The sequence below is a fragment of the Drosophila yakuba genome, chromosome 2R, assembly GCF_016746365.2.
Source record: "Drosophila yakuba strain Tai18E2 chromosome 2R, Prin_Dyak_Tai18E2_2.1, whole genome shotgun sequence".
In the NCBI taxonomy this organism is placed as follows: domain Eukaryota; kingdom Metazoa; phylum Arthropoda; class Insecta; order Diptera; family Drosophilidae; genus Drosophila; species Drosophila yakuba.
In genome coordinates this window covers 3965234-3979891 of record NC_052528.2, presented here as the reverse complement: position 1 = coordinate 3979891, position 14658 = coordinate 3965234, and the positions used below count along the sequence as shown (strand labels likewise).

At 37.7% G+C, this 14658-nt stretch overlaps 2 protein-coding genes and 1 long non-coding RNA gene across 4 annotated transcripts; 1 reads left to right on the top strand and 2 right to left on the bottom strand.

Annotated features, from left to right (window-relative positions):
- Positions 1 to 155: 155 nt before the first annotated feature.
- On the bottom strand, positions 156 to 2256 carry LOC6529216 (putative gustatory receptor 39b). The gene is made up of 3 exons (XM_002090187.3): positions 1310 to 2256; positions 351 to 518; positions 156 to 280 (listed from the first exon to the last, which is right to left on the bottom strand). The coding sequence occupies exons 1-3, from the start codon at positions 2192 to 2194 to the stop codon at positions 224 to 226; spliced, it is 1110 nt and encodes a 369-aa protein (XP_002090223.1). The 5' UTR covers positions 2195 to 2256; the 3' UTR covers positions 156 to 223.
- Positions 2257 to 3750: 1494 nt separating this feature from the next.
- On the top strand, positions 3751 to 11671 carry LOC6529215 (cytosolic 10-formyltetrahydrofolate dehydrogenase). 2 transcript variants are annotated; one of them, XM_002090186.4, is made up of 3 exons: positions 3751 to 3875; positions 6199 to 8304; positions 10396 to 11671. In XM_002090186.4, exons 1-3 carry the CDS (start codon positions 3870 to 3872, stop codon positions 11023 to 11025), a joined length of 2742 nt encoding a protein of 913 aa, XP_002090222.1. In that variant the 5' UTR covers positions 3751 to 3869; the 3' UTR covers positions 11026 to 11671. The 2 variants fall into 2 exon arrangements, with proteins under 2 accessions (XP_002090222.1, XP_039228170.1); XM_039372236.2 differs by lacking the exon at positions 3751 to 3875 and adding an exon at positions 3918 to 3941.
- On the bottom strand, positions 9156 to 10396 carry LOC26534635. Its single transcript, XR_001454164.3, has 3 exons — positions 9667 to 10396; positions 9375 to 9520; positions 9156 to 9313 (listed from the first exon to the last, which is right to left on the bottom strand). It is a non-coding gene; the product is annotated as an uncharacterized LOC26534635 (long non-coding RNA).
- Positions 11672 to 14658: the final 2987 nt, after the last annotated feature.

Here is a 14658-nt window from a genome sequence, read left to right as displayed (position 1 = left end):
ACTTTTTAGCGGATTATTAAATGTATTTCGTTCAACCATGTATTTTGTCTCTATTAACCATACAGTATATTGCGCCAAGGAACTAAATCCCGTTTTCGGCTAATAAGCCTGGTGATAATTTGATGCAGAGTTAAATCAAAGACTTTATAACATTATTCTAATGTCTTTGGTTAAATGTTATATATAATTTCGTAGTCTTACATAAGAGAAATGGGTGAAATTGCTACACTGAACTGAATTGCATAAGCACGATCAAATAGGTCACTTTCGCAGCCAAAATCTGAAAATATTTAAAATATATTGAAATCTAAGCGCTATTTGGAAACGAAATCAAACGGAATCATACAAACCGACATTAAAAGCGAGTTATCAGCGTTCATAAAGCCCTCAGCATTGATAGTCAATAAATTTTGTTCCACTTGCATTATAAACTCTGTCAGCAGATCTTTATAAGAGGTTTCTCTTCCGATCGAGGGATGGAAGGACAAGTTCCTTAAATAACTTCCAATCATGACACTCTAAGGGGGGTGGAAATAACTTTATTGAAGGCTGCTGATTGTAACATTATAAGGATTATAGAATATACAATATATGTATGTGTGTAAATGAAAAGATGTTTTTATCTTATGTTTTATGATGATATTTAAATTGTAAATTGTAAACTAAATACAGTTCTTATACCCTTGCAGATGGGTTGATTTCAGTCAGAAGATTGCAACGCATTGAAAGAGACATTTGCGACCATATAAAGTAAATTCTTGATTTATTTTTTTGTATAGCCCTGTCCGTATGTACGTCAGTCCGTTTATACGAAAATTAGTTTCATTGCAGGTACTGAGGTGGGCGGATTGGTCCGTTGTAACATACAGCTAATATAGCAAGCTTTCGCAATTCAATAAACAAAACAAAAATTTACCGTCGTTTTTTTTTTTATCATAAAGTGTTTTAATGCAATAGTTTTCGGCAATATATAAATTTGGTTTTAATTCGATAAACATCTAAACAGGAAGGAAGAGTTAAAAATTAATTAGCTAATTAATAAAAAATATAATCTTACTTTCTCTTAATTCGATTATAAAGCGTTATTATTCGCAATACCATAGTTTTTTGACAATATATAATTTCGGGTTGTATTTGATCAAAGTCGGACGACATTATCATAAAGCTGACTTATGAATGTTGCAAAAATTGAAAATATCAGAAAAGAAATCATAGTTTTGGGTATTTTTTTCTTAAATTAAATTATTGCAAGGGTACATAAGCTTCGGCTTGCCGAAGCTAGCTTCCTTTCTTGTTTTGTTTTTATAACCTGTCGTTGGCAAAACTCTCCATAACGGCAAAACACCAAGATGTTGACGAATGATGGTAAAAAAACGGAAAATGTGGCATAAAGATACTTGTATTGATAGACCTCAGCCAGAACCTGCTGGGTCCAGTAAATATTGACGGTGCTATCTGAAAACAGAACCACATAGGTGCCAAGTATGGACCAGCCAAAGAGATCGTTGAAGTGGGTGAACAGATGATAAAGTTCCATGTGACACTGTTTAAGTGCTAACAGGAAATCTAGAGAGCAAAGCCGATTGGCATTACTGTCCAAACTGCAGTTGGCGCCCATCAAATGACACTCAAGAACGTTTTGGAGCCGTTTACCTAACAGACTCGCGTGCTGACCCAGCAAATCTACGTACAAAAGCATTAATACAAATTGCATCCTTATAATAAGGATTGACAAGAGGGAGGACCAAAAGTAGAGAAGGCTTCCGTTTAGAGCAACATAGATGGAGGGCAATAGCGTCACCAAACATCCAATACCAAGTGCTAGAATTTTCGCATACGACTGCCACTTTAACCGCCCTACATGTATCTTAAGTTCGCACTGCAATCGAAGTCCCAAGTACTTTATCTCCATGCAGAACCTGAAGTAGTCATCGTAGTGAACCATCATCTGCAGTACAATTACAGCAACACACACAATCTTAGCTACGAAAACAATCACGTTGACCATAAGAGAGAGAAATAGTTCTGAATTCTGTGGAAAATTAATAGAAATCCCGAAATTAACTGCATTTAAAATAATTAGGAACGCTGAGTACAATTTTTGAACGAACTGCGAATGAGCACAACTCTCTGACCATGGCACAAGGCCCAGCAAAGCAAAGTATTTTAGGTACGGATGAAGGGAATAAAGCATGCCGTACGGTTGAAAATATACTGGCTATAATAACATGAAATTTCCAGAATATTTAACTACTACCACTTGAAGGCACTATGAGCAAGTAATTTGCTAATTAATCAGATAACTTTGCTTCTCAACTAATACTGTTCCACGATAGCTTACCAATAAGAAACCCACATTTTTAAAGCACTTGTTCTATCAGAGAATAATTAAGTTCATCGTAATACCTGCATAGCTCTTATTCCACATGTATATGCTATTCCAAACACTCTGTTCAGGAGAAATACAGTACTCGTAGAGTAATAGGGTATACTAGATTCGTTGAAAAGTATGCAACAGGCAAAAGAAAGCGTTTCTGACAAGGCGCCCATAACCCTTTTAAATTTTTATTTTATTTGTTTTTGTCAATTTCTATGAATAGGCCAAAAATAATGTTGAATGTTTGCTGAGTAACGGGTAACCAATAGTCGAGAACGATCTCTACTATAACGATCTCTCTTGTTTTGTATATACACTTGAACAAGCAGCAATGTGAATTCTGTAGCAAGCAGAATCTTCAGCATGCAGTGAGACGTGGGCTCTTTCAAATACACTTCCAATAACCTACTAACTATTATAGTCGGATTTTCAAAATTTTGTTCAATATTGATGACATAAAAATGCAGTGACCAGGCCGTCCTTAGCGCTGTGAGTGTTTGTGGACGTGGCAACGATTTAAAAAGCTAGCTAGCTAGTAAAATATATACCTTAAAGCGGAGAAAACGGTTCCTTGCACCAGTTACATACTTTTCAACGAATCCAGTTATACACCTTACCTCTACGAGTAAAAGGTATAAAAACTAGCACACTCAACATATTCGTTTTCTAATGCTATCGCTACGTTTTCCTACGTTTCCGCTGATAATCGATCGTTTCTATAATTCAATTGTGATTCCATATATAAAGTGAGCTAACAGAGTCACCAGGCTGCATATGTACATATTTCGTTACCCTTGCAGAAAGTATATTGATTTCAGAAGTTTGTAATGCCATAAAGAAGAACTGTGCAAAAAAACCCATATAAACTATGGTTGATTTTTATCAACAGTCGAGTCAATATATCGGTATATCAATATATCATATTGGCTGCCATACCAAACAAATTTGTAATTCCATCGCTTAAATCATAAAGAATATATAATTTCGATTTTCGTTTGATGAAAATCGGGCGACTATATCATATACCTCTAAAGGAACTACAGTCGGAACATGAATAGCTAATTATTGAAATAGAAATCCTAGCTTCGCTGTTTTCGATCATTAAACGACTACATCGTTTAGCTGCCATAGTCAGAAAATTAATTGAATATTTCAAAACAAAATAATAGTTTTGTTTTTTTTTTCTGATCATAAATTGTTATTTTTCACCAAGATAAAAAAATATTTTTATATTTGCAAGGGGATATAGGATTCGGCTTGCCGAATCTAGCTTCCCTTCTTGTATATATTTTTTAAACAGTTGATAACGATAATGAAGTGCTTATGTGCTATCAGGGTATAAATAGGACTCGAATTGAAAACACAAAATCAGTTGATAGTTTGCGGGATCAGAGAAAATAACAAAGTGAAAAAAGAGTACTGAGTACTCATATTGAAAGCTACTTGATTATTAGTGTTTGTTGTTTAAAGTGCTGAAGACTAATCACCACTAATGGCTGTTAGTATGAATCTGATTTAAATAAGTCGCTTTACGAATAAGCTTGCATTCTACAAAATGTTATACGTAATTTACTCTTTATTATTTTTTTAAATTAATTTACTATTTTATTTCGACTTAGGAGAAATGTACATTAATTCATGTTCTTAACGCAAATGGACGTATTAAAGTGAATATTCATCGCGTTGTTATAGCAACCTGCAGTACAATTCGTCGCCTTTGTAGTCGCCAAATAATAAATTAATAAAATCATTCCCAGTGATTGTCATACAAAAACAAGATGGAACACCATAGTCTTCCACTAGGAGAGTACCGGGTATCAGATAGTCGGGGAACTCGACTATTGCGTTCTCTTTTTTTGTATCTGCATTCTAGCTTTGCGGCGCATTTATTGACTCTCTTTTTCAAAGTCTTCCATTAATTCTTGTTTCAGGACCGTAGTTAGCAATTAAAATGTAATTTTGGTCGGCATATCGGTACCAAACATCAGCTCGAATGGTGCTTTTTGTTTAGTCGAATCAACATGCAAGTTGATTGCTTTTTGGCTTTTGACAACGAACCTATACCATTTTTTTGTATTGTCTGCAGAAAGTTTACTAATGATGGACAGGATAACTCGGTTAACTCGCTCCTTTGTCCACTCCATCTGTTGTCCATACGGCTGAATCGCTATCTGCTTCACACACTTCTCAAAAGAGTCTGAGATAAAAGCTGCTCCTCTATCTGTCACGATCCTAGCAGGAAATTCCAAAATATTCGACCATTCCTCCAGCTTTTTCATAACATCATCGGCCCCTGTAGATTTTGTGGAGAACTACCACACAAAATCCATCGACTATTGGCGTAGGTAATCGAGATGCAGCATCTGTAACGGCTGACCTTCTTTGTCAATACAATTCAGGTAACCTTCCTGCTTACCAATCTTCTTATTGGTCAGCATGCACTTTAAGCATGTGGCGATTCCCTGTGACACGTTTTGCCTCATATGCGGGATAAAAAATTGCTGTTGCAGACTGTGCATCGTCTTCGTTATTGCAGAGTCCATCTGCATGGGGTTCATTTATAATTTCATGCTTCATAGCCTTGGGTACAACGAGAAGATCATGACCGTCAACATGTTTGTACAAAACATCTTCCTTTATCTTATATCGTTGGTAATGTTCCTTCCCCAAGATACATAGGAGTGCATTAATAATTTTACTTTTGACGACATCTTTCATTAGATTAGCGCAATGATGCAAGCGAATAATCCTGCAGAGACAAAATCCATTCTTCTTCACAGTTTGGGTAAACGCTGCGCAGTCAGTTACTAATACAAAGTTTACACCCGCAAGTAGTGTGTAAACTTCTCCATTGCCAAGTATGCTGCTTTTATTTCCAGGATTCAGCTATGTCGTTTTGAACCGCTTTTCGAGATATTTTTACTCCAGAAAAATATTTCTCTTCTTTAACATCCAAACCGCCGAAACATCGTTGCGCCAAATCCACCCTATGAAGCGCCTATGTGCAGTTCCGTGGGTGCATTCTGTAAAGCGACCCGAACTGGTTCAGGGCAAAGGCTATTCTTCAACTGAATAAATACGTTTACCTCCGTGGTGTCTATCCTAAATTCAGAATCCTTTTTCAGTAGGTTAATGGTCGAGCTATGTGTGTGTATCCTCTTATCAACTTGCGAACAAAGCCAGTCAGCCCTACAAACTACTGCAATGCTTTAACAGTCGTCAGGATAGCAGTCTTTTCAGAGCCAGGCCAAATCCATCCGTTTTGAACTGTACGTCCGAGAAAATTTTTTCCATTTTATAAGTAATAAAAAACGTATATGATAGTGTCAGCCATATAAATTTGCATAATATCTCGGCCAACAGGATCTAGAAAAACAGCGTTTATAATTTTAATATTTTTTCCCTTATATGCCAGAAAAATGTCAAAACTTCTTGTTCGCGCTTCCACTAGCTGAGTAACGGTTCGACTGAGTAGTCGAACTCGACCATAGCACTCTCTCTTGTTTATAACTGAAATATTGTTTATGGTACGTTGGTAGGCATCGTAGGCTTTTATAGCTTCATTTATAACACAAATGTTTAAATACTTAGACTAGAAGTTTGATATATTGAGCTAAAAATGTATACAACAAAGAGAGCCCGCTTTTCTCTAGACATTCAGATACCCGTTACTCAGCTAGCGGCATATCAAGGGAAAAATTTTAAAAGTTTTAATAGAAAGAAAAAAGTGAAATAAAAATTTTTTATTTCATGTGTCCAATCTTAACAAATTAAAAATCATTCTAAATTTTGTTTTCTTTTTATCTCCTTGTGCTTTTCAGCTAAAAATAAAAATCGCAATTATAGGACAGAGCAATTTCGCTGCTGATGTTTTGGAGCTTCTGTTGGAGCGCTCAAATATCCAAATTGTAGGAGTCTTCACTATTCCAGATAAAGGCAGTCGAGAGGACATTTTGGCAACTACTGCTACCATCCACAATATACCTGTTTTCAAGTTCGCAAGCTGGCGTCGCAAGGGAATAGCACTGCCAGAGGTCTTGGAACAATACAAGTCTGTGGGCGCTACTCTAAATGTTTTGCCCTTCTGTTCTCAATTCATTCCCATGGAGGTGATTGACGGAGCGGTATTGGGGAGCATTTGTTACCATCCGTCTATCCTGCCACGTCACCGCGGAGCTAGTGCCATATCGTGGACCCTGATCGAGGGCGATGAAGTGGCCGGCTTCAGCATTTTTTGGGCTGATGACGGTCTTGACACAGGACCCTTGCTGCTAACCCGGCAAACGAACCTGGAACCCACGGACACGCTGGACACCATATACAAGCGCTTCCTATACCCCGAAGGTGTAAAGGCTATGGGTGTCGCTGTGGACATGGTGGCCAGTGGAACGGCACCCAAGATAATCCAGGCGGAAGTGGGGGCAACCTACGACCCAGCTATGTTTAAAACTGAAAATCAGATAATCAATCTTCAGGCCCCAGCTGAAAAAATTTGGAACTTTGTTCGCGGTCTGGACTCAGTTCCTGGAGCCATAGCCACGGCTCTGCATGATAATGGCTCAGAGGAGCAAATTCGACTCTTTGGAGCTCATCTGTACTCAGGTGGACCCGTGTCGAATGGAAAGGTTCTACGGCTAAGGGGTCTAACCAAACCCGCCTGGATTCACAGCGGTGGTCTTCTTATAGAGGGAACCGACGGTGTCTTTGTCAACATTCGCCGCATTAAGCGTGGCACAAAGGTAATCAGCGCGAGCGAGTGGTTTAATCAAGCTGAGGATCAGTCTATAACCGATTTTAGCGAAGACGAACTGGCGAAGCGAACGTTGCTGGCCGGAATTTGGAAGGCAATACTCAAGGATGAAATCGACTCATCGACCGATTTCTTTGCATCCGGCGCAGGTTCAATGGACGTGGTACGCTTAGTCGAGGAGGTAAAAGATGCCTTTGACGTGCCGCTGCAGAACGAGCAAGTTTTCATGGCCCCCGTGTTTGAGGAGTTCTTTAGCGAGCTGGTTAGGTTTCTTCGACTGGGAAGTGCCTGCTCCGGCGACCAGCAACTCGAATTTGAAGCATTCACGCTGAGGGCCAACAAAAGAGAGATCCGAGTGCCAACGCAACTTTTTATAAACGGCGAGTTTGTTGACGCCGAGGCTCAACGAACTTTGGAAATTGTTAACCCAACCACTGAGGAAGTGCTTTGTAAAGTGGCCTGCGCCTCGGCCACCGACGTGGACAAGGCAGTGCAAGCAGCCCACTCTGCTTTTTATGGACCCTGGAAACAGATAACACCCAGACAACGAGGTCAAATGATGCTCAACTTGGCTGATCTGATGGAACGAAATAAGGAGGAGCTGGCCACTATTGAGTCAGTCGACTCGGGAGCGGTTTACACGCTAGCCCTGAAAACCCACGTTGGAATGTCCATCGAAGCGTGGCGCTACTTTGCCGGATGGTGCGACAAAATCCAGGGCAACACGATTCCCGTTAACCCAGCGAGACCTAACAACGTATTAACCTTCACCCGTAAGGAGCCAATCGGTGTATGCGGGTTAATAACGCCTTGGAACTACCCTCTGATGATGCTTTCCTGGAAAATGGCCGCCTGCATTGCCGCCGGGAATACATGTCTCATAAAGCCAGCCCAGACCTGCCCGCTGACTGCTCTAAAGTTTGCAGAGCTAACTGTCCAGGCCGGATTTCCCGCAGGCGTGATCAATGTCCTGCCTGGAAAAGGTTCAGATGCAGGACAGGCAGTGGCAGACCATAAGCTGGTCCGCAAACTTGGTTTCACCGGGTCCACGCCCATTGGCAAGCACATTATGAAGTCCTGCGCAGACTCCAACCTTAAAAAATGCTCCCTGGAGCTGGGCGGCAAGAGCCCGCTAATTATCTTCGCTGATTGTGATTTGGACAAGGCTGTCAGACACGTAAGTATGCACCTGTTATTGTGAAAAAACAAAAGTATGAAAGGTGGAAGATATATAACTAATCATAGTGATTATGCGATTGATTTAAATTTGAAATTATATTAGGAAAAATGTTGTTCATGCGTTCATTTTGGTTGGCTGAAAAATATAATATGTATTACTACTGTATCATTCGGATAATTCATAAAGGTTTATCATTTGTTCTTGTCTAATTTCTTTTGGAGGTTCTTTCGTTAACGAAGGTACTGTTACTGTTCGGGAAAGTTGACTATAGCCTTACTTATTCTTAATTACCCAGTATTTTTTGAAAAATTGCATAATGGGAACGAAAAAAATGTTTGTCCAACAAAAATAATTTCTGAAGCATTGTTTTTAAGAAAAAGGATCTTAACTTTAAAATAATTTTTTTTTTAACATTAGTTACACTTGAAAAGGCAACCGATTCTTAAAGCAAACAAATTTAACAGCGTACACTCAGGGAAAAATTAACGCTTTTCGATATCAAATCAAGAACGAACCGCATCGAAAGTACGGTAAACTCGAATTTTTTTGATTCAAGGACAAAAATTTAAATTCAAGAACGAATAATTTGAGACCGAAATTATGAATTTGAGAACGAACGTTCTGGATCCAAGTACGATAAATGTACTGCTTTAAGTATGGGAAATACTTAAAATAAATATTAAATATACTTGACCCAAACTCGTCAAATTTTAATATGTGCATTAGAAATTCACGGTTTAAGATGTACAGATTTAAAACTGAAGTATGAATATTTTTATTTTCAGAGCAAACACTTTTGTTTTAAGAACGAATCATATTTATTGTTAATTTACACGAATTTAATAGCTTTGTTATTTTTATTTTATATATTGTAAATGTATACATAAAAACATCCTTAACTTTTTTCTTAAAATTTAAATCGTTACACTTTTCTTAAAGTTCTTACAGCTAAACATATTTAATGAAACGCGGTGTCAAGCAAAATAACAAATAGAGTCCTGGGCATCTATCAAAAACGAAGAAAGACAAATATAACAATAAGTAAATAGATATTTTGTATATATTACCTTCATTTATTGCCGACTGTGCTTCGGTAAGCTGTTGCCTGCTGAGATCGTTTTTAATCTTCCTATCGTAAAGGCTTCAGGTCGTCCTATTTCAAAACCAATGCATGCTCTTTCTCTGGGTATATTTCCCAGAAGTCGATTTTTAACTGTAAATATTACACATTAATTTATAGATTTATTTCATTTAGAAGTAACATGCATACGCATATACATATGCGTGCATGCAAACACGTGCAGAAGCCACCGACTTTTTATCTATGTATATATATATACTATAAAGATTTGTACTTACCCTGCACACCGTGCCCATTTTCACATTATTCTTCAATTATTTCACTTAATTCACTTTCTACTTGTTACCCCAGGAACTTTTTGACACTAAATGAGCGCCGTGTTGCAATCGATTATCGAAAAAACATATGGTTCTTTAACAACACAGAAATGTAATCGATATTAACAAGTGTAAGAAGTCGAATGGCTGGAGATTTTTCAATCGCATAAATTTTTAAAAAAACTTCTCTTTTTTTTTTATATTTTTTTAAAATTGGTCGTATAAAATGATCAAGGAATATACATAAATGAGAAAAGATAAACCTTTGTTTTCCATGAGTATCAATAATATCGCTTTTGAAATGTGTAATTCGAGTACAACTAGTACTTATTCCAAGAACGGTTGTCTTAAAAATTTTAAGTACGACACGGTACATTTTTAAGAACGTTCGTTCTTAAATTATTCGTTCTTCAGTTTTCTGAGTGTAGGCGTCGTTAGTTTTTCAACAAATATAGTGAAAAATTTTAAACTACCGAGGTATTTTACATACATAACAGGGGTGATCGCCTACTATAACGCCCACATACGCCCATAACGTAAGGTCGGTCTATCGCCCAAATGCGAACAGTATTTGTAAATGTGTAAATATTATCTTGATCAGCTTGCCAATACCATGCTAATCGATGTACCAAACAGTGTCGCGATTTAAGATATCAATAACAAATCGAAAGCTTCATATTTTTCATTCAGGGTATGTCCTCGGTGTTTTTTAACAAAGGAGAGAACTGCATCGCCGCGGGACGTCTTTTCGTGGAAGATCGCATACACGACGAATTTATACGACGCGTCCTTAAGGATCTGCGCACCATGACTATCGGGGACCCACTTGACCGCGCGACAGCCCACGGGCCTCAGAACCACAAGGCACACTTTGACAAGCTGCTGGAGTTTTGTAAACGTGGGGTCGACGAGGGCGCGAAACTAGTGTACGGGGGATGTCGAGTCCCACACCTCAAGGGATATTTCTTCACTCCCACAGTGTTCACGAACGTTACGGACGATATGTTCATTGCCCAAGAGGAGTCCTTTGGACCGATTATGATAATATCCAAGTTCAGTGGCAGCGACGTGGACTCCTTAATGCAGCGTGCTAATCGCACGGAGTATGGCCTGGCCAGTGGCGTTTTTACAAAGGATATTGGCAAAGCGCTTAGCTTTGCTGATAACATTGAGGCCGGCACTGTTTTTGTCAATGTATATAATAAGACTGATGTGGCAGCTCCATTTGGGGGCTTTAAGCAGAGCGGCTATGGCAAAGATTTGGGTCATGAGGCGCTCAACGAGTACCTTAAGACCAAGTGTGTTACAGTTGAATATTAAAAAGGGCTTAGCCCATGAAATAATGTACCACTTGTAGTAGAACCTATGTAGGTATAGACATAGATATGTATGTATTTAATGCAGACAACCATATAGTCAATAAAAAAAATGTGCATTTATCGATTACTGGCGTTTGAGTTGGGGTTGCAGGAACAAGAGAACTGTAACGTTAATTGTAAAAAATAGTGACAACGAGCACTCAGAGTTTAATGTATCATGCTACAACTGCTTTTGTAACTCCAAAATGCGTGAATCGTTTCCGTTCAAGGAACTCTTAAAAATGAATTTTGAATTTTTTAAAACTTTTTTACTTGTTGAGTAAAACGGTAGCGTTTCCGACAAATAAAGTATATATATATACACAATTCATCAGAATCAACGCCCACAAACCGCCCAAAACTGCCACGCCAAAACTTTTGAAAAATGCTGAGATATTTTTTCATTTTTGTATTAGTCTTGTAAATTTCTATCGATTTGTCAAAAAGCTTTTAAGCACACCCACTCTAGTTCTAATTTCTCCTTTGCACTTCCACTAGCTGAGTAATGGGTATTAAATAGTCGCCGAACTCGACTAGATTATGAACAGTAATTTCGATGTTATTTTGGGAAAGCTATGAAAACTTAGAAGATAAATAATAAAATTAACCGTAATCAGAACAAAAATCAAAAAATTGCAAATACAAATAATAAAATAAAAGAAATAAAACATTTTCGTGATAGTTTTTGGCGGTTGTGGGCGGGGCCCAAATGTTTTGGAACGTCGACAGAGATTTAGCGGGACAATATTAAAATGAAATATTAAAATAAAATGAAAATCTACAAAACCAATAGTAAATGGAATAGAATCATTCAAAATATGTTTTTTTATTCCAATTTTTGTAATATATTATCTCTTCTTTAGAGATTATCAAAAAGTTGTCTAATCTTATTCTATATAAGGTTACAATTGAGTTTAAAAATGTATTAGGGGTACAACCAGGGCTGGTTGATCGTTTCGCTGCAGCGGACTTGATCTGCGGACTCTTAGCAACCGTCTGGCGGCAGTAGCGCTTGTAGTATAAGATCGACGACCGCATATTATGTGCGCCATCTAGATGTGGGTGGTCGAACCAAAGAAGTGGCTCAAAAGAAAGGCAGAATTAGTTTCTTTCTTGAGTGGTTCTTGTTGGTTCTGTGAGTTTTGGTTTTGAGTGATTTTCTGTCGCCTCTGCTCGGTATAAAAACACATATGTTTATCGTTTGAAAAAAAAAATCTAATTAATAATATGAAACAATGATGTGATTTTGGGAAAAAAGAAATGAATATTCATTTTCTGCAGCGTTTACAGGCCCTTGAAAGCGCTTTTGACTCTGCAAGTCAAAAAGTAAAAGAAAATTAAACTTTAAACAAATAAAAGCTATGGAGAGAGTTATGCAGGCAGAGAAAAACGAAAATTAACAAATGCGCTCAAAGCGTTTGCTACAATTAAAGCCCATTTAATTTTGGTCTGAATATTCATCTGAACCGGCTTTGTGTTTTGAAGTTATGGCCGAATAAAAAATATTTTATTGTATTTATTAAATAATCATAATTATAATCGATACGTTTTATATACTTTTAACCCACCTTAATAGCCATTCATATTTATGTTTATTTATATTTATACCAATTATTTATAATCAATTTAGCATGTCCCCATATATATCGTCTCCTTTTAGCTTTTAAATAAGCTTGTATAATGTTTTTAAAAACAGTAATTTTTGACTCGGAATGACATTAACCCCTTGAGACCCCTGGACACCGAAGGGGCCGTTCAATCTAAGAGGATAGATACGGTAATAGAAGTGCAATATATTCCTTTTCTTATCAATGTCTATCCTTTCTCCGTGTATTTAGACTAAGATTTGTGTTATCCCGTGTCCCTATTTTTTTCCTTGTCCCTTCACGCAAATTTGAACTTCATAATGAATGCGGGCAAATCCAAGAGAAGTAGCAATACTACCACCCCTATAGTCGACGAGCCCAGACGGAGAAAATTTTTGTGTGTGCACTTCTCCTGAGTTTAACATCCAGCCGCAGTATTTAATAAATGTTTGTTACACGGCAGAGCTTAAACCTATGGAAAAAATTGTCTGCAATTTAGAAAATCGCCCTAAAAAAATACAACCCTAATACTGAGTTCGGTTTCCCATTTTAATGAAAACGTTGCCATAACTTCAGGACAATGCACCATTAAAACAAGGCTATGCGCCATGAACATTTTTTATTTCTGTATTTAAGTTCAATTTTTCAACAAGAGAGATCGCTATAGTCGAGTTCCCCGACTATTTGATACCCGTTACTCAGCTAGTGGAAGTGCGGGAGAGTCTTCAACACTGACAGTTTTTGGCGGTGGGATTTAGAGTGGGCGTGGCAAAAAGTTTTTTGGCAAATTGATAGAAATTTACAAGACCAATACATAAGTCAAAAAATATCAAAACTTTTTTCAAAAGTGTGGGCGTGGCAGTCTTAGGCGGTTTGTGGGCGTTAGAGTGGGCGTGGCAACATGAATCGACAATCTTGCGCTGCGTCTATGTCGCTGGAGTCTGTATGCTTTATCTCAACTTTGCAGCTTATATAGTTTCTGAGATTTCAGCGTTCATACGGACGGACACATAAACGGACGGAAAGACGGACATGGCCAGATCGACTCGGCTATTGATCCTGATCAAGAATATATATATGTCAAATTACGTTCAGGATCCATCGGGGTACTGTGCGTTTCGTTCTTTACGGTAGCGACGATCGATCAAGACTAACTCATCGCCCTCAAACTACTACCTCTTTTTATATGATTCCTTGAACCGCACTCGACGACGATGTCGCGCCACATTTGTGGTAACTCTTGCACCGCTACACAGGCGACGCGCCACCGTCGCCTTGCTCCAACGGTTCCTCGAAACGAAGGAACAGAGAGACGAGCAAATTCAAATACTACGAAATTAGAAGTTGTCCGACGCTCAAACGAAGGAACAGAGAGACGAGCAAATTCAAATACTACGAAATTCCGATCTAGAATATTCCATTCTCCGACACGGCCATCCTGACTCTAACACGACCTCGTGTATAAAGTTCCATAATTCAAGTTACTCTTATTCATTTATTTTTTTATTTATTTATTTTTTTTTTTTCATAGCACAATAAACTTTATTTCCTTAATTAGTTATCCTTTAACATTATAGTGACAAACCTTCATATTTAAACATAATCTTTACCATTCTCTTTCTTATTTTTCTTTTATTTCATCATTTTACCTTCTTCAACATTCTTTATTCAACATTCTTTATTCAACGTTAGAATAACTCAATAAAATGCCCCACACGCCATGATCAAAACAGACTCTAGTAAGTTTTGCACTTGTGCTTGCATTATATTGCTTCTAATACTCTTCATTTCATCACCCTTATTGGTATGCTTCACATTCTTTATTTACTTCAACATTCTCAATATTTTCTTTTTCGCTTTCATCTTCAACATTATTTTCATTTTTACTTTCGAAATTATTATTATAATCATCAAACACATTCAACTCCTCAGGTACTTCCCCTTCTGGCAATTTCCGTAAATCTTCATGCGCATATTTGTATTTTCTTTTATTGGTTAAGGATTTTAAG

Excerpts from the sequence above, each read along its gene's own strand:
- LOC6529216 (XM_002090187.3), bottom strand. The coding sequence starts at position 2,194 with ATGCTTTATTCCCTTCATCCGTACCTAAAATACTTTGCTTTGCTGGGC. Across the intron at positions 519-1,309 it reads GAGAGTTTTGCCAACGACAG|AGTGTCATGATTGGAAGTTA; the intron begins GTTATAAAAACA and ends CACCCCCCTTAG. Across the intron at positions 281-350 it reads ATAACTCGCTTTTAATGTCG|ATTTTGGCTGCGAAAGTGAC; the intron begins GTTTGTATGATT and ends AAATATTTTCAG.
- LOC6529215 (XM_039372236.2), top strand. Across the intron at positions 8,305-10,395 it reads TGGACAAGGCTGTCAGACAC|GGTATGTCCTCGGTGTTTTT; the intron begins GTAAGTATGCAC and ends TTTTTCATTCAG.